Raw genomic sequence first — 21,944 nt, 5'->3', positions numbered from 1 at the left:
CTCCCACTGTCATAAAAAGCTCAGGGAAAAAAAAGGGAGATATTCTTTTTTTGTTTTGTTTTTTTTCTTAAAACATTTCTTTTATTATAAGCATCAATCAGAAAGTCAAAAAAAAATACACTTGATAATCAAACTACTGCAACTGTATAAAGTTTGGCACAAAATTCACTGGTGATCAACACATATAAAAGAAGGAAAGAGGAAAAGAGTAACATTAAGAAAGTGAAGAAAGTGAAGAAAGTGAAGAAAGCTCCATGTTTAAGGAAAGAGGGTCTTCTTGCTGTCATCATGGTATCTGCTGCCCCCTGCCGGCAGCTTTATGGAAACTGGAAAACAAAACGTGGGGGGGGGTGTTAAATAGCTCTGAAACTATTTATGTACATACATGTAACATCTTTACTCGTTCAAGTGAATGAGTGTTTGTAAGTCACTTACCAGTTTGGCTGTCAGGCCATTTAATCTGTGAAAAGAGTTTAATATTATGATTTTATCATGTTGAATCTAAACTCTAATAAGTGGGTCAAAATGCTTTAGAACATCTCACCTTTTATGTAACATTGATGCAATATGCATAAAAAAAAATAGAAGTTTTAACCCTTTTAGTTTCCTCAGTTACGAGGAGCCTTTTAATGGAGTAGCAAATGCTACTCATTCATACGTTGTTTTTTTTTTTCATGCAAAACTACAAATGATGTCCTGCCAAAATATTAAACCACTGAATGGTAAAAATTTTTACTTATTTTTTTAAAGTTGACTGCTACTTTTTTTTTTTTTTTTTTAATGAAACATGTTCAAATGCCAAGAAAACAGTGAAAGTTTAAGTGCAAGTTGAAAGCATAAAACATTCTGAAAACATTTCTAATAGCATGTCAAGTACTTGTGTCACCACTTGGTAAGGGCAAGTGGTCAAAGTTTAATACTCGTACTTTAAAAAAGTGGTATCGGTGGATGATTAACTATTGAAAGTCGCCACTTTTACCATTTTCTCTCTGTCGTCTTATGTGTCATGTGTTCATTGCTCAGATTTTGATAGAAAAGAGAGATGCTCTGAAAAAAAACAATCGACTCGGACGATATCAGGAGAGAAACGACGACGTCGAGGAAAGTTTACCTCTTTGGACACCAGCTTCTGCGTCAGGACTTCGGGCTTTTGACGTCTCAGGCTTGCCGCTCGTCGAACAGGTACATTTCCGGCCTGTTTGTTGGTAAAAACACACGAAAAGTCGTTACAAAGCGCCTGTTGAGTTTCGACACCAACGCAAACCTGACGTTTTGCCAATAAACAACACGCAATGTGGGGCTCACTGGCCTGCGACCATCGCTGAACGTATGCGTTTAAAATCACAGCACAAATCAGTGGTTTTACTAAAAATAGTAACTCCGAGAGCCGGTGTGGTGAAATGCATCTGGCAGCATTTTCGACTCCTAACCTTTCTCAGTTTGCACTGCCTACGACTTTATTCATTACCGTCGTAAAGGCAGATGATTCCTGCTGATTGTTATCACATCCACAATAACTTGTGATTCTTTAGTCTGCTCTTATCAAACCGCCAATGAAATTTGTGTCAAAAGAATTCCAAGTCGACTGAATGACTCTGTGTTTTCAGCTTGAAGAGAAGAAATAGGATTAAAGTGTAAAGTGAGGGATTTATTCTCGGGACTCACATGATCTTTAGAGGCACGAACAAACAACTTGGAAGGATTAAAGGTTCAAGTTGACAAAAAAAAAAAAAAAAAAAAATTCTAATCTTATCTGTGTTTTCAACACCGCCGGTTGAACTTGATGGAAAATGTCAGAGCCAGTTTCAAGTTCCGAGTACATCCTGAACCGCCAAGTAATACTCTGAAGGTGCATCCTCATGTTCAGTGATGACGCTGCCAACTTAACTTGCATTGGCAGCACTAACGAAATAGCGAGACGTCCCAGACGGAGCTTGTGACCTACAGAGTACCAGGACTAAGAATAAAACGATTGCGCATCTTCTGTTCACTCGGGGAGGCACCGCCGGCAACCCGTGGCTGTTGGTTCTTTTAAAATTTCAAAAGGCGAGATTTTAAAATGGCAAATACACCTAATGGCCTTCTACGCTTTGCCATCTTTACGTTGCTTCTCGTGCTGTGCCTCGGGGATTTTGCCCACGGGCTTCGGCGCCGCACTTTAAAAAAAAAGAAAAAGAAGAGGAGCTGATTAAAACGAGATGAAACACACTTCTTCTAATTTGACGGTGGTTTCATCGATCCGCTGATCTGGAAATGTCTACGACTTAAAAAAAAAAAAAAAAAAAAATGGCTCCACGACGGTGAGGCTTCCCAGGTCACCTTTGGTTTTTGTAAACGTGTTTTATTATTGTTTTCTTTGAAATGGGCACATCTAAATTTCTCACTCACCATCTATGATGTCTGCCCTCGACCCAGACATCCAGGTTAGGAACCACAGATCACAGACACAACTTTTGATGAAATAACCAAGTTTTACATGTTGTTGTTTGTTTTGTTTTGTTTTAATCCAAGGTCATAACCATGACTCTCTTTGATCTGGCTGTCATTTCATTAAATATATGTAATTCAGGTCCTGCCATTTCAGGAGTAAGTCGGGAAGTCACTTTGCTTTATTACCAAATGCGGCGCATGGGAAAAAGTGACAGTCTGAATTATTAATGGGTCTCGGTTTTGGGGGGGGGGGGGCTTCCCCTGGCAGCAGCTTTCAGGTAGGTGGAGGAACCTTAGAAGGACACTGAGGGGAAAGACACTGGCATTGTGCCACTCCCTGCCACACCCCTGTGGAAAACAGCAGTCTGCTCGCTCTGCAGTTGTGCCTGAATGACAGAGGTCAGTTCACTTACTGACGATGAGGGCGATGCCCAGGAGGAAAAGGGCCACTGCGAAGACCAGTCCTCCGATTCTTAGCGATTCATAGTCTGCAATGGAAGAAGAAAAATAGGGAAAAAAATTTAATTCCAGAGTCACAATACACAAAGATAGTGTGCATTCCCCAAATGGTCAAAACAGAACATTTCAGCAGAATTGTAAATTGTACTTAAAATACTGAAAATTTAACAATGACAAAGTTTAGTGTTCTTTTTTTAAAATTTTAAATTATATCTTTAGTTAAGTTAATCTATTTCATTCATTGTTCAACCAAGAAGATCCCCCCCCCCCCCCAACAACTCACTTCAATACATTACAGACAATTTTTTTTTTAATTCTTGAATGAAAGGGAGCAGACAGAAGATGAACTTATAAACTCCGCCCCTTTATCTCAATTAATCGCCTTCATTGAAAGCAAACAGCAAATATCAAACCAAATCAGTATAAAGTCCAAGTGGCCCACATTTCTTTGTGTTTCAATAAAAGCCTTGTTTTAATCGCTTTTTAAAATCTATCTGAAGTGCTTCATATAATCTGATGCGTTTCAATACAAGTATACATAAATGTAGTGATCCTGTATATAGTTCATCCCAAAACAATTTCTTAAAAAAACCTCCACTTCAACTGACATGAGAGTATATATTTGCAATGTAAATATATACGTCTAATGTCATCGTCTTTTCGTCCGACTCAGCATAATGAAACATGAATTGAGACTATTTGAACTTGGTTGTGACTTCAGTTTCCCGACTTTTAAGTCCCCACAGAGCGGCTGGAAAGATCAACATGCCAGATTAAATCAGGAAAGACCGACAAGATTCCACCATGGGAAACCATCATGTGGTCGGTTTCCAAGGTTTTGGCCTATTTATGTTTTGTACGAGTTCGTAATAGTTTCTGATAGAAAACATTATTTTCTCCCCCTCTTTGTTTCATCTTTGTCCACGTTTCTCCGCACTGTTTGGTGAAAGACTGATTGTGCATGTGATAACAGCTTTTAATGTTGTATTGTGTAGTAATATTTGTTCTTGTGAATTTTCCCGCATTAACTCATAACGTTAAGAAGTCGCTTGAAGGTCAGAACTTCTCTGTGGAACTTCATGTTCTTCCCTCAGCATTAGAAGGTCTTTCCACTCTGGCTTCTCTCTATGATCTCAGCCGAACGGCAGCTTGAAAGGCCGCGAGCACAGACCATGTTATCCTGACTTGGTTAAAGTAAGTATACACAATATATCAACAGCATGAGCGTGTGAATGTTTGACTTAATGACGTCATTTATTGTGAAACCCGATTCTGTCAACAACTTTATTTGGACTTCATTTTGGCAGGAAATGGTTTCATCGGGTCTGGATGATTGAATCAAAGGGAAAATGTGAAGGCAGGGTTAAAAAGAAATAAACAAAACACATCCGTTGTGGAAAAAAATGCCTCTTACGCCACTGAGTGAGTGCTTCTATGATTAGAAAATACTTCAGAACGTATACTGGTTTTAAGAGAAACATGGTCATTCTATTTTTTTTAACCATTGAGCAGACTCAAAATCCATCAGAGAAAACTGACTTTCAAGTATTTGCACTGAGGCTCCTCTTTCAGGTTGACCTCGGGGTGAAAGTTTTCCATCACGTCTGGAAAAACAAGTTAAAAAAAAAAAAAAAAAAAAAAAAGCCACACTCATGTCAACCTCCAAGATGTTTCCTGTGCGGACCACGGTCTTCTACTCACCGTAATGAAAGGCGCTGTCGTAGTCTACTAGAAGAGAGCAGAGAGAGAAAGAAGGAGAAATGAGTAGCAGATTTACACAATGACCGGCTGCGCGAGAAGCTCTGTAATGCGACGGCTATTCAGCCTCAGCCTTTCATCCTGACATCAGCCAAATTGGTGCCGCTACAGATTTCTGTTCAAGCCATAATGAGCATGTTGCTTGTCTGCAGTTGGATTTTCTGAGCTTTTTTCTTTTTTTTATTAATCAAATAACACCCACCTTTGTCCCGATCTGCTGCTGAAGCTGTGAAAAGAAGGAAAAAAAAAAAGAAAATATTAGACTGTAAGAAACTCAGCTGGTGTAAAAACTGGTGGCAATATGAGTCAGCGTGACTCATATTTGTTGTATTCATCTAAAAAGCCCCAGAAAATACCATGGATAGGGACGTAAAAACAACAGAGTAGAAGAATATTGTTGGCTTTCTTGAGAAATCTCGATACGCATTTTGTGTTTTTGAAAAAAGTGAGAAAAATAAACACAGTCACAGATCAATCACACTGCAATTGGAGGCACACCACAATTTATTACCACCTTCATATCTGTCACATCAGTTAAGGTGATTGTTGCTTTAATAGGGAGCATGTTTGCAAACCCAAGGAGATTTGATCAGTGCTTAAGGCAAAACTAGAGGGGGATTTTACTGCTCACAGCTAAACTCCACAATGCCAGTGAATTGATGTGGTTTTCAATGGACACGTCTAAAGTTAGGCCGTTCAATTTTTCTGGTAGAAGAGCAGGCTCCTCCATGATATCATGGCTTTGTCCCCAGTTGTCATTGATTCCACATTATGTCAATTATTGTTTCGTTTCCACCCACATTCTATCGTAGGAAGGAAATAAAACTCAAATCTGAAAGTAATTTGAACAGGAAGTGCAGCAAAAGATTGACGTCATCTCTGATTTCACTTTGAAGATACTGTGTTACTGCCTGGTAGCTGAAAATGTATTGTTCTTGTACTTAAACTACATTGAAAATAATGGAAATGGTGGAAAATGGGAAGTCAAACATGCCCTCTGTGCAGAGAGGAAGAATTTACTAAGCCGAAAAGAGCAAACTATAAGTGAAGACAAAAAAAACAACAACCTTGAGCCTAATGTGAAGCATGAAGTAACCGGGGTTACTTTTGATTCATATCAAAGATGACATAAAAAAAACTAAAGTTTTAATATTTAATATTTATCAGTAGAATAACAGTCGTAATCATTCAATAATCCACAGGGGAAAAGCTCAAGTGGAGGAAACTTGGAGGGAAGAAATGACCAAAACATTCCAAAAGCCAATCAGAGATTAGTCAATAATTATGCAAATCATGCACAAGAATGTATTTCTCAGAAAGTGGGGCAAAGCCACATTCTGAGAAGGAGGTGAAAACACCTCTTTGCTCAAAAAACCACAAGAAAAATAGAAAAACTGCTTTCCAATTGTCTTCAAAGAAAATCGACATTTTGTGGTCATTATCTCAACCTTCCCCCGTATTTGTAGGCCTTGTTTCATTGTCCAAATGTGTGTTCAAAAACCCCGAAACACAATAATAATAAAAAACCCCAAAACCTAACAATTTCATAGCTGCAAAGAGAATAAATCATCAAAACGACATGGGAAAGCACAGACCCTACTGATCCGTCGCATTTCTCTTCTCGCCTGTGGTTTTGAAAAGAAAAAAAAAAGTTCTTGCCTACAAGACTTGCTAAAAAAGCATCCGGCACTCGGCTTCTAGTTATGTCACAGTTTGCGTCTCATGCTCGCTGACACCAAGAAAAGGAGGCAGAATAATTAAGATGGTCGACTTCAACATTGTTTATGTGAGGAGTTGTTTGCAAGTGGGAACAAAGTGACCTTGGAATAGCTCTTTGGAGGTTAAACAAATACTTCAGTCGCGCCGAGGCGACATTTCACATCATTAATGCGTTATTTTTTTTTTTTTTATAGCCGTCATTAAAATATTCAACAGGCTGTGAATAGTGTTTTTTAAATGTCACAGTCTCAGCGGTTGCTTGGATGTCGGGTGTCGACAGCAAACGCCGAATACATTAACGTGAATATTTACAAGCACGAGGACACGTGTAGGAGGGAGATACTTCTAATTCCAGTACAATGATAACTCTGGATGTTTCTGGCGATTCAATAACGTGAGCTGCAAAGTACAGCACAGTTTCCACTTTATGAGATTTTGTATATGTGATTTAGCCTGATGTTATCTGGAGAATACAAATCAAGAGTGCTCGAGTTAACTATGACCTTGCTGCAAAAAAAAGAAAAAAAAATACAGAATGATAGACTTTCTCACAGCAAAAGCCGATAAATATTTGACTACAATGGTGTTGACAAGTCTTTTAAACCGAGGACTGACCCAGGAGTCAGACATGAGAGTTAAAGAAGATGAGGAGGAAAAAAAACTAAAAAACTTCCTGCAGGCAAATCTGCTAAGCATCAAGCTCAGCTGATGGCATGCAAGAGAGCAGAGAGCGACACAAATCAAAGAACATGACCTGCATGAACCACACAAAAAAAACAAACTTGGCAGCAGTTGGAAAAACGGATTATTTAAACTGCAGCAAAAGGAAATGTTTACACTACACCGACATGGCCTTTTTGTCAGAGCGAAACACAGGCATGAAGCATTCGGGATGAAACAGATTGTATTTTGTGGACGTGTCGAGTGAAGCTCAGAACAAGTGGTGCTTTTTATACACGGCGGGCCAAAAAGAGGCGCACGGCAAAACAAACCTTCCAAATAAAAAAGGAGGCAGAGGGAAAACAGAAAAGAAAAGAAAAAAAATGAAGAAATCTCAAGCCCATGCATTGTCAGTGACAACTGTAATGCAAGGAACTTACCAAACACCTCCCTGCCAAACGCTGATCCTGTTATACAGACACGTTATCACTACGTTTAGCACGGAGGAGCTCAAAACAAAAACCAGAGAAACAGCAGGACACTGAGGGAGTTCAATATAGCCGCTGGACATTTTGTGAAGACGTCACCTACCGAGAGCAGGAGCCAGCCAGGAGCTGAAGGCCACCAACACCGCAAGATCCATTCTACCTTCTTCAGAAAAAACCTTGTTCGGATACAGAGAAAGAAAAGAAAAGTCTTATGGTCTAATAAGATCTGATGAGGCACTACTGGCTTATTAGTGCAAAGCTGCCGAAAAGTTGAGAATTTTCTTCATTGAAGTCACATTTAAACGGTCACTGTGTGGCTCCCTCCAGACAGGAGAAACTCTGCAGGTTTTATGAACAGAGGATGTTTTTTTGTGATTCACCTTGAACTCTTCCAGAAGCCCTTCAGTTCGAGCAAAAGATATTTAAGGACACTTGTTGATGTGCGTCAAGCCACTGCTCAAAACTACCCTGTTATTCGTGTGACCCACTTAAAGCAATGGCCACAATCCAAACAGAATTAACACGAGTAGTAATACTTTTCATTGCGCAACTTATTTTTATTCGACCCAGATGATATTTTGGGGTTTTACTTAATGAAGCTCTCAGAGGAATGTCACTGACTAACTCAGTCATCCTCACGGAGATGACGACTGGAATTCCAAATGGAAAATTGAGGTAGTGCACCTAAGCGAGAGTATCTCTGGCCGGGACACGATGCACCACTTAGCTAGACACTACATAACCGAAATCAGCAATGTTATTGAGATCGGGGGTCTCAATAATGTGCTCACTTGGCCCTGAGCGGGAGACGGTGATCTATTTCAGGCTGGGGGAATATGGGGCTTGGCAGTGGAGGGGTGCAAGGCAAGGTGTTGAGTTGCACTCGATATTTGGTCAGTGGGTTTGGATTGCTTTTGCTGGGTCATCTAGATTAGGGATGGCTGCCTTTCTGTCCATATATCACCGGGTGCATAACTTAGGATTCTCTTACCCTCATATATTTACAAGGGTCTGAAGACGAGGCTACTGCCGACTATCCGACAGAGGAGTTGAAGAAAGTAGAGCACGATATGTATGCATTATAGTCACACGCACAAAAAAAGGATAAGGATGCATTGCAAGTACAGTAAACAGAGCTTTGCTGCTGCAGGAAATGTATGCCATTAAAAATAAAATGTTTTGCATTGCAAAGATCAAAGCCTCAGTGGGAAGAAGCAGGGGTTGCCTCCTAGGCCCCGAGTACTACTTGGAGATTCATGCATGACTAGAGTGGGGGTGTGAACATGGGGTTGGAGTGCGGAGAAATGAACATTTCAACCCTGGGAGCAGGATTAACAACAAAGGCCTGCCAATCAGCTTTAATCAAACAAACACAGTGTGAGTTATTCCAACAAGAACAATCCAATAACCGTGTTTGTTAGTCTTCTGAGTAATATAGAGGAATATAATGGTGCGTGTGTGTGTGTGTGTGTGGGGGGGGGGGGGGGGTGCAAAGCTGCACAAAAGAAACTCTTAAAATGAATTATTACGGTTTATGATAAAATGGGATTAACATCGACCCTTAATAATGAGGAAAATGAGCTTTTACATCTCACTTAAACGTGCCCATTCAGTGACAACCCCCACAGTGAAGCAGCACCCTCAAAATAGATGTGTCATCAAGTTTGAAATTGTATTCTTGTTTGTGTGACGGAAACATTCAGAGCCTTTCTGGGCTAGTTAATTGCTCCTCTGCATGTTCACGTTGTTGTTGTCCTCACCAATTAACGCGATAAGATGAAATCGAAGCAACTGGCCACAAAGTGTCTGGCAAAAAAAAAAGTTTCTGAAAAAAAAAAACCGAACACCAAACTTTTGCACGTCTCAGATGGCGTGGAATGTTGAAGCTGCACACCAAAGCGCCCCAGCAAACACTTTTTGCAGAACAAAGCATTCAAATAGTGCTGAAGATTTATCCAAGCTAGGCTTGTGCGTAAAGACGCACTCATGGTTTTAACGTTCTTAGGTCGTCACATGCCCCCAGAAGGCATCTAGTTTAAAGGGGGGATAGAAGACAAGTGAGGAAAAACATCTGCTGTGCACAAAGTCACATTCTTAGCTTTCGCAGACTTTGTTTCAGACCTGCTGTTTTATGACAAATAATGCGCACATGCAGCTATAAACAGACTTACCGTGTACCAGCCTCCAATAACCTGAATATGTGTGACACTTTCCAGCCCAGTTGAGCCAAACTTTGCTATGCAAAACAAAAAAGCCCCCCCCCCCCCCAACTCAATTATTACTTCAAATGATAGAAATGTGTGCAGAAAAGTCTCTTGTGACTTGTGTTAAGTAAAAAGTCAAAGTTGCGTTGATCCTTCGGTGCGCTCTCTGGTTCCTCCAAGGTCTTCTTGTCTCAGGAATGAAAGTGTGTGAGAGTAAAAAGAAAGAGGGGGCGGGGTGCAACTGAAGTTACTCCCCAAATTTGCCCCGCACCGGGGTAAACAACACGAGGAGGGCTATTACTGCGCGACTGCGTTGAGAACATTTATCCCCCATGTATTTTTTTTTGCACTGATACTAAAATGTGACTTCATAATGAAGTGTAAATCATGATCATTTCCCCCCTGAAGCAAATAAGCAGCATCAAACAGTGGGCTTGTTGTACTGCGGTGTGATTTACAGGCTCAGTGCAGTGAAGGGAAAGCATAAACACTGGGGCACTTTCATGGCCAGAGCAGTCTGTCACTGAGGTGCAGTTGTCCCCCCCCCTCTCTCTCAGCTATATGAAAACTCTTGACAAGGCCTCCCTCACATCAGACTGCCAAACCTCCCCCTTATGTGGGAACTAAGCTTTGATAGCAGCATGTCTTGTAAATATATCTGTTATTGTAGAAGGCTTCTGTTGCTTTTTATTTTTTATTTTTTTGTTATTGCTGTAACTTTTCCAAGGCCAGAGATCTTATCAAACGAAGGGGTTGACATCTTGTTTCCACGAGCTTTGACAGACACATAAAGGCCACAATGAAACTGCAGCCATGAAATAATCTGGGCAAACGTTCTCTGTATGTTTTGTAAACTGCTTAGTTAAAATATCAGTGAATCAAGGACACGTAGGCACATATTGTCATGAGAAAAGTGTTTATTTAGTCATCTGAAAAGAGCAAATTTAACATACAACATAAGTTAGTAAGGTGACAGAAGAGTATGACGAGATTGTTTACCACACACTTGCCAAAGCTCAGCTTCTCCTCCACTAGATGGAGATGTTGGTCAAGATAGAGAGCTATTGGCGTCTGCAAGTGGAATGAACAATAAAGGACCAAGATCGGCAGGAAACAATCAAATCCCGTTTGATTAATTCAAGAAACTCAAGTGTGATGAGTAGGACTACAACAAGCATCGTTCTTCACCCTGTCCAAGGAAGGAGCAAAACTATTGTAAGTTTCTTTTTTTACAATTCTCACATCAGTCTTGTTTCAGAGTGAAACAAAGCAACTTTTTATTCTTTCCTTTCTTTACCTGTGGCTCAGATGCTTGTGTCAACCAGCTTCACTGCAGGCCGCTACAATGAAAAAGAAGATTGCAGTCAAAGGGGGCAGTGTTGGAAAGTGAAGTCATGCCCGCTGAGGCCCAACAGAGATTACAAGTAACCCCTGCTGGAAATTGTATTTTTAAAAGGCATATGCAAACACTCGGGAGCTGCTCTGCCCCTCAGGGGCGCCTTCCGTGCTGTTTAGGATCCGGTGATGAGAAAATGCCAACTAAAAGACAACCACTTTGAATAAAGAGAGAAATGGGGATGCACAAAACACCGCTCTCTAAAGGATTGACCTAAGGCTAAGACACAAAAACTAAAGACAGGGGCTCAAATTAATATTGCACCCAGATGAGTCTTAAGTGTCCTTGGATGACAAGCGGTGATTGGATTGCAAGCTTGGTAGCTTTTGATGGCCATGCCTGTCAGCCTCACCTGCTTTTTAATCAGTAATTACCATAGGGGATTCTCTGGCATTTCTTAATTAAATTGGCCCAAATGCAATTAAAAGCCACACTCTCATTCCTTTAAAAGGGCTCTGTGGAGTCCTTGTTTAGTTCTTGCTGTTAAGAGAATAATCGGTTGAATGGTCATAGCACCGTCCCATCTCTCGCTGATCTGTACTTGATTATTTCAGTGGTCAAATTAAGTTTGCAGTTTGCATAATAAAGGGAGAGATATAGTTCAAGATTAAAACTTCCACTCCGACTGGAATTAAAGGTTAAAAGCTTAGACGAGCAGTCGGGGCTGTTATGCTATGGAAACAACATTAATGTTAAGAGCACCGCGACGCGATCATGGAACAAAAGGGTGATCGGCGTCAGAACACTAAACGTAGCACGTGTCCCCCCACCCCAGCCCCAATACATTTTCACTAAAACATAATGTGACAGAACGCCTTTCAAATACTCACCATCTGGAAAAATCTTGGGCACTCCAGGAGACGACAACTTCAGACACACCAGTCGCAGTCTTCCCATCAGTTGTCTTCAAGTCATCCTTGGGATCGTTGTTGGAGTTTCCGCAGGCGCCGCACATTTCACCAGCTAGATGTTTGTCAATACTGATATTGACCTCCTGTGTGGCAGAGTAGGTGACTCGCACAACAGACTTCCTCTCTATGATCACAGTGTTGCCCAAGTCTCGGACGGATATGTCATCTGCCACATCGAAGGGAAGGCACATTTTCATGCCATTTATCTGGATGACATAGAAAATGGGAAATAAAAGTAAGAACAAAATGATCAAACAAAATCAGTTTCTGGAGTAAAATGTTAATGCTTGAACAGTCCTCACCCAGACCACATGGTTGCTGTTCACAGTCACAGCACCTTCGTTGAAGAACACATATAAAGCGACAACAGCGGGCGATGTCCCTTTATAGCAGGTCCTGACGTCCACAACCACGCGGAACCAATCAGCCGAGTCCTCGTTGCACATAGATGCCACCTCAAAGGCTCCATGTGCTCCTATCGCTCCAGACAGACCATCAAAGGAGCTCAGATGTCCCATCTGATTGACGGTACACTGGCCCTTTGTCTCGTGGCAACCTCTGACCCCGTCCATTACACCGCAAAACTTGCCACTGCCACAGGACAGTTTTTCACACTTCATCAGCCCTGAGGCCTGGCACACACACTTTGAAGTACAGTCTTTATCCACCACTGCTTGGCCCACCTGGAAACACACATTGTATATCATGGTAAAAGGTTCTTCATCCCTGTATGTGATTAAAGTGTCTTATTTCTCCATTTGTGTTCAAAGACCATGAAAAGGAGATTGAATGATTTTCATTACCATCAAATATTGGCCATTGTGCCCACACCCACATTTGTCGAGTGAAACACACTGGGTGCCATCAAAAACAAATCCTTCATCGCATTGGCATCCTTCAAAGCAGCGTTTCGAACAAGTAACTGGGTTAATGATGCTGGCACATGCGGCGCCACAGGTGTCAGCACAGACCTCATAGTGACTGTGTGGAGGACAGGAGAGAGCTGCAACACAAGACATTAGTAATATATTATAATACATTCGACAAAATCCCAAAGCAGACAATTTCCGCTAAAACTGCTTAATTTTGCAACTCACGGCAGAATGACATGCTCCTCCATGCCTGGATTTGAACGCCCTCATTCTGGCAGGCCAAAGCGTAGGCTTGCACGCTGTTACACAGAGTATCTCTGTTGCCACCCACAGCACAAACATCAAACACGCAATCAGACACGTATGATGTTGGGTTAACTGTACTGTGGCATGCTTTAAAAGGCCCATTAGCATCACTGATGATCCCACAGAAGTTGGGTTTTCTATACAAAGCAGCTTTGTCCAGCTCACACACTGGGCATTCTTCTCCGCAGCCGCCACACTCAATCCCAGACATGTCCACCGCCCATGCCCTCCCAAAATCATCAACATTGCTGGTGGTCTTGCCATCCGGAAGCGTGTAATCATCTTTGACATTCTTGTTGTAGTTGCCACAAAGACCACACATCTTTTGCTGGTATGTAGAGGGAACAATAACCTCAACGTAGTAGACAGTGTCATAGAGCACCATCAGGCCGAAGTCTGTGCGAACAACTATGTTGCGGCCTTCCTGGGTGACTCTCACACGGCCTTTATCCAGGGACAGGGGAAGGTTTACAAGTTCATCATCCACCTGAGGAGGAAAAAAGAGGGAGAATGCATGTTGAGAAGTTCAGTGAGAAACAAAAAAACATGCATAAATGGACCCACACCAAGTGTAATGTATAAATATACTCACAGTGACTTTCCAAGGCTGTCTCTGTTGGATGTAAATGACGTAATCATAGACTAAAACTCCAACTGACTTGGTTACAGCCACATGTCCATTTCCAAACTTCTGATTGCCCTGAGTGACAGTGAATGGTGTCAGGTGGCCTTTGTCGTCGTCACAAACCTTGGCCAGTACATAGACGCAAGTGCCCTGAAAATCAAACTTTTGGCCATCAAAGGTGGTGTAATGAGGGTCACCAGATGCCACACACTTTCCTTGCCCCTCTGGGTGGCAGCCTTTCTCTCCATTTAAAAGCTTACAGACTTCCCCATGACCGCAATTGGCCTTTCTGCATGACACAGCGCCATTCTCTTCACAGGTGCATTGTTCCGCACACTCGTCTTCAGGGAAGAAAACGGCCCCTTTCTCATAGTATTGACCATTGTAGGAGCATCCACAGTCTCTCACGGGAACACAGGTATCACCACTCAGCAGGAAGCCTTCGTCACACTCACAGGCCTCTGCGCAACGCCTATGGCAGCTGGGACTCAAGGGTAAATTGGCACAGGTATCTGGGCAGCCGGTAGCACACAAGGAGTAATGGCTGTTCGTGGCGCAAACCATCGCTGTGGGAGGGGATCAAAGCAGGGAAAAGTGAGTAATGAAATAACAGTAAAAAGAAGTAATTAACATGAAAACTTTGACATATTCCAAACTCACGGCAGAAGTCGGCAGTTCTCCACTTGTAAATGTTGATTCCTACGCTCTGACAGGCAGATACATACACTTCCACAGCATCACAGAGGGATGTGCGGCGTCCACGGTACTGACAAACGTCATAAACACAGTCTGCTATGTAAGGAGCCGGGTCCACATGCTCATGACAGTCTCTGAAAGGCCCTGCCTTGTCAGCAATAATGCCACAGTGCTCGTTGCTTTCATACACCTTCGTCTCGTACTCTGAACAGGCCGGGCACTGCTTCCCTTCGCAAGCTGATGAGCAGCCCGATACTTCGCCCACCTTCCAGCTCTCCCCCAGCTTGGCTGCAGTGGGGGCTATCTGGCCATTTCGCATGGTCATGTCATCCTGAGCTTCTCCATTGTAGTTGCCACACAGACCACAGACTGCGCCCTGGTAGGTGCTGGGCAGAGTAACCCTCACTTTACTCCGCCAGTCAAAGCTCACGGTGATACCAGCAACAGTCTCAACCACAGCTGCTCCGCTACTGTGGTATGCAACAAACTCATTATTATAATCCAGAGGCAATGAAACAAGCTCTCCATTGATCTGCAGGGAAGAAAATGAGGGAGGGAGAGAGGAGCATTTTTTTTTTTAGGAGATTATAGATTTAATAATTCTGCGGACCTTGCTAATCCATTCTAATGTGCAGTTAAATCTTATTTTAATTAAGTCTGCCTGGATCACAATTTTAATATGCAATTAAATATATATGCAGAGGAGCATGAGGGATGTCAGAATTAACACAATGACAAAAGGCATTATCATCCACTGGAATGATTGAGGCTCAGAATATCTATGCTTGGGTTTTTTTTTTCCAAGATGACATGACGTGTCCCATTTCTTGACTTTTAAAAATTCACATGAAAACACTTTACTCATTCAGACTTTTAAATATGTCAACCCTATGCTTCAGATTACCTACCAAGATTTTTCCGGGGTGTTCTCTGCTGATGATGATTTCAACAGAATAGATGGTGAACTGGACCGTCTTTGTAAAGGACACGGCTTTGTTTCCTCGATTGTCATTTTGCACAGTCACCATGAACGGCACCATCCCGTCTTGTGGAAGGCAAAGATCCACCAACCGATACACGCATGTGCCTTGGAAGTCAAACCTGTGGTTGTCAAAGGTGAGGTAGTGGGGGTCACCCGAGGCTATGCAAGTGGCGCTACTGATGGGTCGGCAGGCTCGCTGTCCATCCACGAGACTGCACTTCTCTTTGGCAGAGCAGGAGGCGTCCCGACACTTCACCTCGCCCACTTTGGAATCACATTCGCACTGACGAGTGCAGGCATCATCAGCCCAGAATTTCTGGCCTCGCTTGTAGTAGCGGCCCTGATAAGAGCAACCGCAGTCTTTAAGGGGCACACAGACACCAGCGCTGAGGACAAAACCCTCATCACACGCACAGGTCTCCACACAGACAGCGGCGCAGATTTTCGGCTCTGTAGGGTCCGGGCAGGAACGTGGGCACGGGCTGCCACACTCTTCGAAATGGCTGTGGCGCGGACATTCCATTGCTGTGAATAATTGAGAATGAGATAGTCTTTACCCAAAAAAACCCACAGGTCTAAAAATTGGATAACAATATTGAGCCAAAAAGTTTCTCAAATACTTACGACAGTCAAAAGTTTTCCTCCAATTCTTGATTTCTATTTGTTCCTCGTTACACTGCTGGACGTAGGAGGCCAATGCTTGGCACAGCATCTTTTTGTCTCCTTGATTGTTACACATGTCAAACACACAGTTGTCCAAGAAGGTTTTAGGGTCCACTTTTGCATGACACTTCTGGAAACTATTGTGATTGAAGGCCCCACAGAACTCTTCAGCCTGATAGATCGCAACATCGTCCTCGTCACAGGTAGGGCAATGTTTCTCACATGTGTCTGAACAGCGACGGTCATTGTCCTGATCTAGCGTTTTCCAGCTCTTACCCCATTCTACCACTGAGGACACTAGATTTCCAGCTGGATCTTGGCGGTCATCTCTACTGTTGCCATTGAAGTTGCCACACATGCCAGCGACAAGGCCGTAGTATCTGCTAGGAAGCTTGATTTCAAGATACGAATTCCAGTTATAGGTGACAATAAGACCAAAATCTGTCTCCACATATGCGGCATTCCCCCTTTGAGACACAGTCACTTTACCATCGCCAAGCGTGATGGGAAGGTTTACCAGCTCTTTGTTCACCTGAGGAACAGAAATGAGAAAGATGTACTGTAAACCATGTACACACACTGAATATTAGTGCTTTCAAAAAGAACAACAAAATGAGATCTTACTGCGACATGGCCAACTTGATTCCTTTGGATGGTGATGGTGAAGTCATACACTGAAACATGCACCTCCCTCACATATGAAACTGCTGTATTTCCACGGTTATCGTTCCTCTCAGTTATTGAGAATGGGACTAAATCATATAGATTTCCGGAGGTCTGTGAGATGATGTACTTGCAGGTTCCCTGGAAGTCGTATTTGTATCCATCAAATGTGCTGTAATGAGGGTCTCCCCAGGCCCAGCATTTGCCCGTGTGCATAGGTATACACACAGCTTTCCCATCCCGAACCACACACTCCTCCTTAACGCCACACTTGACAACTTCACAGGGATCTGAAAGAGTCAGACGAAATAAAGTTGTAGTCTAATTCAAAAGTCAATTTATGTTTTGTTCAAAATGTGAAGGCAGATCTAGATTGTTTGTGTCTTGCCTGTCTTTTGGCATGCTGTGATTCCATTCTTGACCATGCATTTGGTGCCTTGGGGACATTTGTGCTCTTCGCAGACGACCCCCTTCCCTGGATGGCAGGTGCACTTCTGACTGCAGTCTTCCTCAAACACAACTTCACCAGGCTGACGAACACAGAGCAAGTTAATTACGCAGAGAGGCCCGCTTGAGATTAAAATAAAGTTGAAAAGTTCTCCAATATTTTATGATTACTTCACGTTAAGAAAGACAGTAACGTGGGAAATCTGCTAATTAAGTCCCTGGAGAAATTCTCACTGTGCACGTCTAAACACAAACTGGCTTATGTCCACAAGTGCTGAAAAAGCAAAGATGGCTTTATTGCCATGTCAGCATGAATGTTACTGAAACCAGAAAAGAAAAAAGCTATTCTTTGAACATTAGTGGACATAAAGCAGCCTTTTTGGACAGACAGATGGGTTGAATTGTACCATGTAAGTTCTCTCGTTTTCATAGCAGCCACACTCGGTCTCTTTAACACACGTCTGTCCATTAAATAGTAGACCTGCATCGCATTCACAGCCTTCAGTGCAGCTGTCAGTGCACGGAACAATGTCTGTGAGGCCGGGGCAGGAATCAGTGCAGGGGTTCGCACACACGTCGTAACGGCTGTTGGCGGGGCATTTCATGGCTGAAAAATAAATAGGACAATGTAAATTCACTCATCTATAATGTACAGAAAAAAAAAAAAAAAGTCCAACCAATCAGCTAGATTAATTTGTCACTTACGACAGAACGAAGCTGTCCTCCATTTAATGCCATCCACTCCTGCCAGGTGACAGTTGAAAGCGTAGGCAGCCACACTGTCACAGAGCACATTTCCGTCTCCATTGGACGCACACAAATCAAACACACAGTCATTGAAATATGGCTGTGGGTTCAGTTTACTGTGGCAAACTGCAAAAGGACTGTCGGCTGCTATAATAATGCCACAGTGGCTTTTCTTTGAAAATGCAGCTTTGAGCTCTATGTCACAATCAGGACAGCTCTTGCCTTCGCAGCCGTCCTCACACTCCACATTAGGAATGATGACCTTCCATGATTTTCCAAACTCATTGACGTTGGTGGTGATCATGTTATCTGGCATCTGGAAGTCGTCTTTTTGGTCCCCGTTGAAGTTGCCGCACAGGCCAGAGACTTTACCACCATAAGTACCAGGTACGGTGACTGTCACATGGTAGACCAGGTCAAAAGTGACACGCAGCCCGAAGTCTGTTGAAATTACATAATTTCTTCCTTCTTGAGAGAGCCGCACTTGTCCATTGTTGTGAGTGATGGGAAGCTGATAAAACAGTCCATTTACCTAAACGAAAGGTACACTTTCATGATTCATGATTATATATATATATATATATATATATATATATATATATATATATATATATATATATATATATATATATATATATATATATATAGTTATAGATATATTAAGTACTTACACATTTTATCTAAAATTGATAGATGAAAGAAATTATGCCAATCAACCACAACATTATGAGAACTTGAAGTGAATACACTGATGGTGGGTGGTCTACTCTGTATAGGCCTTAGGCAGCTATGAAGTAGAAAGATTGACCAAATAAATTGATTTGAGAAACTTGGCTTAGAGTCAACTTGTGATGACAAGTGGGTCTCTCACAAACTGCAGCTGGCATGGGGTGTATTGACCAGTACTTATCGAAAAGAGGTGAACAAGCGACAGGGTCCTGGGCAGCTGAGGCTCACTGATGCACATGGGCAATGAAGACTGACCCGTGTGGCCAACATGTGCTATAGGAGGTCAAATTCCTACAAAAATTAAAGCTGCATCTCAATAAACAGTACATTGCATTTTCTTGCGTTTCAGGAGCAAAACGGAGACAGACACAATATCAGAAATCATAATGTTGTAGTTGATTGACATGTCTCTTGTTCTTACTGAGAACTTAGTGCAGATACTAACCAGCACTCCAGGTGTGTTGCTCCTCAGAATGACAGTCAGGCCGTAAACTTCCACAGCAACCAGTTTGGTGACAGAGACCACTCGGTTTTTCGGCGCCCGGTCCCACGGCATGTTCTCCACTTTAACAGAGAAGGGAACCAGGTGGGTGCCTTCCAGCCCGCTGCTTTTTGAGAGTGTATAGGTGCACGTGCCCTGGAAATCAAATTTTCTCCCATCTAATGAGGTGTAATGGGGGTCACCAGAGGCAATGCATACACTTTCACCCTTAGGGTGACACTTTTGGATGCCATCTACTATTTTACACTCCTCATTCGGGCCACAAATGAACTTCTTGCACTCAACCTGAAAAAACAAAGCAAAAAACAAGACAGGAATTAAAAAAAAAAAAAAAAAAAAAGGCAAGTTAATTTCTACAATAGAAGTTATTGTGATGAGTGTTTTCTTTACCTCTCCACCTGGGGAACACTTGCACTCCTGTTCACACTTTCCATTTGGATAAAACATTTGGCCGACTTTGTAGTAATGGTCATTGTAGATGCAGCCACATTCGGATAAAGGAACGCACAGGTCTCCACTCCAGATGTGGTCTTGATCGCAGATGCAGCCTTCCTGGCAGTGAGTGTTGCAGCCCCGAGCAGCCAGAGTCTTGCAAGTGGCCGGACAGTCAGTTGGACAAATTTCATAGTGGCTGTGGGCGGGACATGTCACAGCTGTGTAGAGTAGAAGACCAGCTGAATATTTAGTTTTTCTTCCACAAAAACATTTCAAATGAATATCATATTCTGAAAAAGGCTGAAGCCTTTTGGAGGAAATTATGATATATTTTTTTTTAATTAATTATCTTTATAAATCGAATGTAATTCTCACCACAGAATTGATTGGTACGCCAGCTATACACTTCAAGTCCTTGATCCTGGCAGGCAGTTGTGTATTCTGTAATAGCCTTACACAGAATATCCTTCCTGCCCCGGTACAAGCATACGTCAAAAACACAGTTTTCAAAGAAGGCAGCCGGGTCGATCTTCGCATGGCAGTCACGGAATGGGCCTTTGGGGTCTGTTATTATACCACAAAAGTCTTTCTTTTCATAGTTCTTCTTCTCCTGGATGTCACAGACTGGACACGCCCCTTTGCAGCCATCGACACAGCCCGGGATCTCAGCCACTCTCCAGCTGGCACCAAAATCTTTTGCTGAGACAGGGTTGTCGCCGTTCTTCGGAATTAGGTCATCCGCTCGATCGTCATTGTAGTTGCCACAGAGGCCACAAACCGCTCCCTTGTAGTTGCTTGGGAGTGTTACAAACACAGCATGGTTCCAGTCGAAGATGACTTTGAGTCCAAAGTCTGTGGTAACAACAGCGTAAAAGCCAATCTTATCAATGTTGACCTTTCCTGCATTCAGTGTAATGGGCAGATTTTGCAGCTCATTATTCACCTGAAAGCAAAACACAGAGTTACATTCATTTTAAATGCTGAAATACTTGATTTCATATTGAATAGCAACACAGAATTGATCAAATTAACTTTGATGAACTAAATATTTTACTTACCAAAATCAAGTTATTGTGTGTCTTAGTTATGATGATGCTGATGGAGTACACCTTCACCTCCACTAACTTGGTGATGGAAACCGCCTTGTTGCCCCGGTTTTCATTTTGCACCCGTACTTCAAAGGGGACTAAATCTGGGTTCTTGGAGCAAAGTGCAGCTAGCTGGTACACACATGTGCCTTGGAAGTCAAACCTTAACTTGTCAAATGACATGTAATGGGGATCGCCTGTGGCCCTGCAGGTGCTGTATGATAATGGCTGGCACTTTCTTATGCCATCAACCACCTGACACCGCTGCCCCGCTCCACAGCCTTTATCTTCACACTCAACTTGTCTGCTTTCACCAGAACATTTGCAGAGTCGGCGGCAGTCATTGTCAGCCCAGAATGTCTCTCCGGCAGGTATGTATTGACCCTCATGAGTACAACCGCATGTAGCAGAAAGTACACATTTATCTCCACTTAAAACAAAGCCTTCATTGCAGACGCAGGTCTCCACACAGCTGCGTATGCATTTGGAGGGCCCCTTCGGGTCAGAACAAGTAGCAGGACAGGCACTCCCACAGAGCTCATAGTGACTGTTTTCTGGGCATGTCAGACCTTTGGAGAGAGAAAACAAAAAGTCTGATTAAATCCACAAAAAAAGAAAAAAACCCACATCATTTCAATAATTAATTTAAGATAACTCACTGCATCTTGCTTTGGTTCTCCAATCTTGAACCTGGATCCCAGCGACTTGACAGTCTTGAGCGTAAGCTTCCAGCGCATTGCAAAGAAATTGCTGAAGGCCACCTCCCATGCATAAATCAAACTGACAGTCCTCTACATATCCTTGAGGTTCAATGACGGCATGGCATTTGCTAAATGGACCATTTTTGAGTTCGATGAGTCCACAATGTGACTCTCTTCCCCATGTCGCCATCATGTCGGGTTTACAAGTATCACACCCACCGTCACAGTCATCTTTGCACCTATTGTTTTCCACTGGTCCCGGAACTTTCCAGCTGCTGCCAAAGGCAACAGCTGTGCTAGCCTGAGTGCCAGAGGGTGTGGTGAAATCATTCATGTGATTGCCATTAAAGTCCCCACAGAGGCCACAAGTTTTCCCAGCGTAACTACCAGACAGAGTGACGTGAAGTTTGTGTTGCCAATCATAACGAACTGTCAAACCAAAGTCAGTCTCAATGACTGCAGA

General features: G+C 42.6%; 2 protein-coding genes across 5 annotated transcripts; both read right to left on the bottom strand.

The window, feature by feature from the left end:
- Window positions 1-52: 52 nt before the first annotated feature.
- LOC308133917 (FXYD domain-containing ion transport regulator 6-like) lies at window positions 53-9,927 on the bottom strand. 4 transcript variants are annotated; one of them, XM_080501469.1, is made up of 9 exons: window positions 9,686-9,926; window positions 7,618-7,690; window positions 7,467-7,493; window positions 4,850-4,873; window positions 4,591-4,617; window positions 2,844-2,918; window positions 1,112-1,195; window positions 436-460; window positions 53-326 (listed from the first exon to the last, which is right to left on the bottom strand). In XM_080501469.1, the coding sequence occupies exons 2-8, from the start codon at window positions 7,667-7,669 to the stop codon at window positions 456-458; spliced, it is 294 nt and encodes a 97-aa protein (XP_080357595.1). In that variant the 5' UTR covers window positions 7,670-7,690; window positions 9,686-9,926; the 3' UTR covers window positions 53-326; window positions 436-455. The 4 variants fall into 4 exon arrangements, with proteins under 4 accessions (XP_080357595.1, XP_080357596.1, XP_080357597.1 ...); XM_080501470.1 differs by having other exon boundaries at window positions 4,591-4,614; XM_080501471.1 differs by lacking the exon at window positions 7,467-7,493 and having other exon boundaries at window positions 9,686-9,927.
- A 696-nt stretch (window positions 9,928-10,623) lies between these two features.
- Window positions 10,624-21,095, bottom strand: fcgbp (Fc gamma binding protein). Its single transcript, XM_080500630.1, has 18 exons — window positions 20,751-21,095; window positions 20,068-20,635; window positions 19,648-19,910; window positions 19,201-19,542; window positions 17,985-18,558; window positions 17,687-17,886; window positions 17,221-17,362; window positions 16,794-17,122; window positions 16,131-16,701; window positions 15,433-16,031; window positions 14,489-15,056; window positions 13,796-14,394; window positions 13,123-13,690; window positions 12,829-13,028; window positions 12,328-12,708; window positions 11,945-12,231; window positions 11,016-11,058; window positions 10,624-10,907 (listed from the first exon to the last, which is right to left on the bottom strand). The coding sequence occupies exons 1-17, from the start codon at window positions 20,961-20,963 to the stop codon at window positions 11,046-11,048; spliced, it is 6,417 nt and encodes a 2,138-aa protein (XP_080356756.1). The 5' UTR covers window positions 20,964-21,095; the 3' UTR covers window positions 10,624-10,907; window positions 11,016-11,045.
- Between the last annotated feature and the right edge of the window lie 849 nt (window positions 21,096-21,944).

This window comes from Blennius ocellaris (assembly GCF_963422515.1).
Source record: "Blennius ocellaris genome assembly, chromosome: 8".
In the NCBI taxonomy this organism is placed as follows: Eukaryota; Metazoa; Chordata; class Actinopteri; order Blenniiformes; family Blenniidae; genus Blennius; species Blennius ocellaris.
Note: the sequence above shows the minus strand (reverse complement) of the source record. Positions and strands in the feature narration are given on the sequence as shown.

Coding starts and splice junctions, on each gene's coding strand:
- LOC308133917 (XM_080501469.1), bottom strand. CDS start 7,669: ATGGATCTTGCGGTGTTGGTGGCCTTCAGCTCCTGGCTGGCTCCTGCT. Junction 7,494..7,617: donor CTGGCTGGCTCCTGCTCTCG/GTAGGTGACGTC, acceptor TCTGTATAACAG/GATCAGCGTTTGGCAGGGAG. Junction 2,919..4,590: donor CGACAGCGCCTTTCATTACG/GTGAGTAGAAGA, acceptor CTTCCATTGCAG/ACTATGAATCGCTAAGAATC.
- fcgbp (XM_080500630.1), bottom strand. CDS start 20,963: ATGTCATTTGACAAGTTAAGGTTTGACTTCCAAGGCACATGTGTGTAC. Junction 13,029..13,122: donor GAGGAGCATGTCATTCTGCC/GTGAGTTGCAAA, acceptor CTTGTGTTGCAG/CTCTCTCCTGTCCTCCACAC. Junction 12,232..12,327: donor ACAGCAACCATGTGGTCTGG/GTGAGGACTGTT, acceptor TATGTCATCCAG/ATAAATGGCATGAAAATGTG.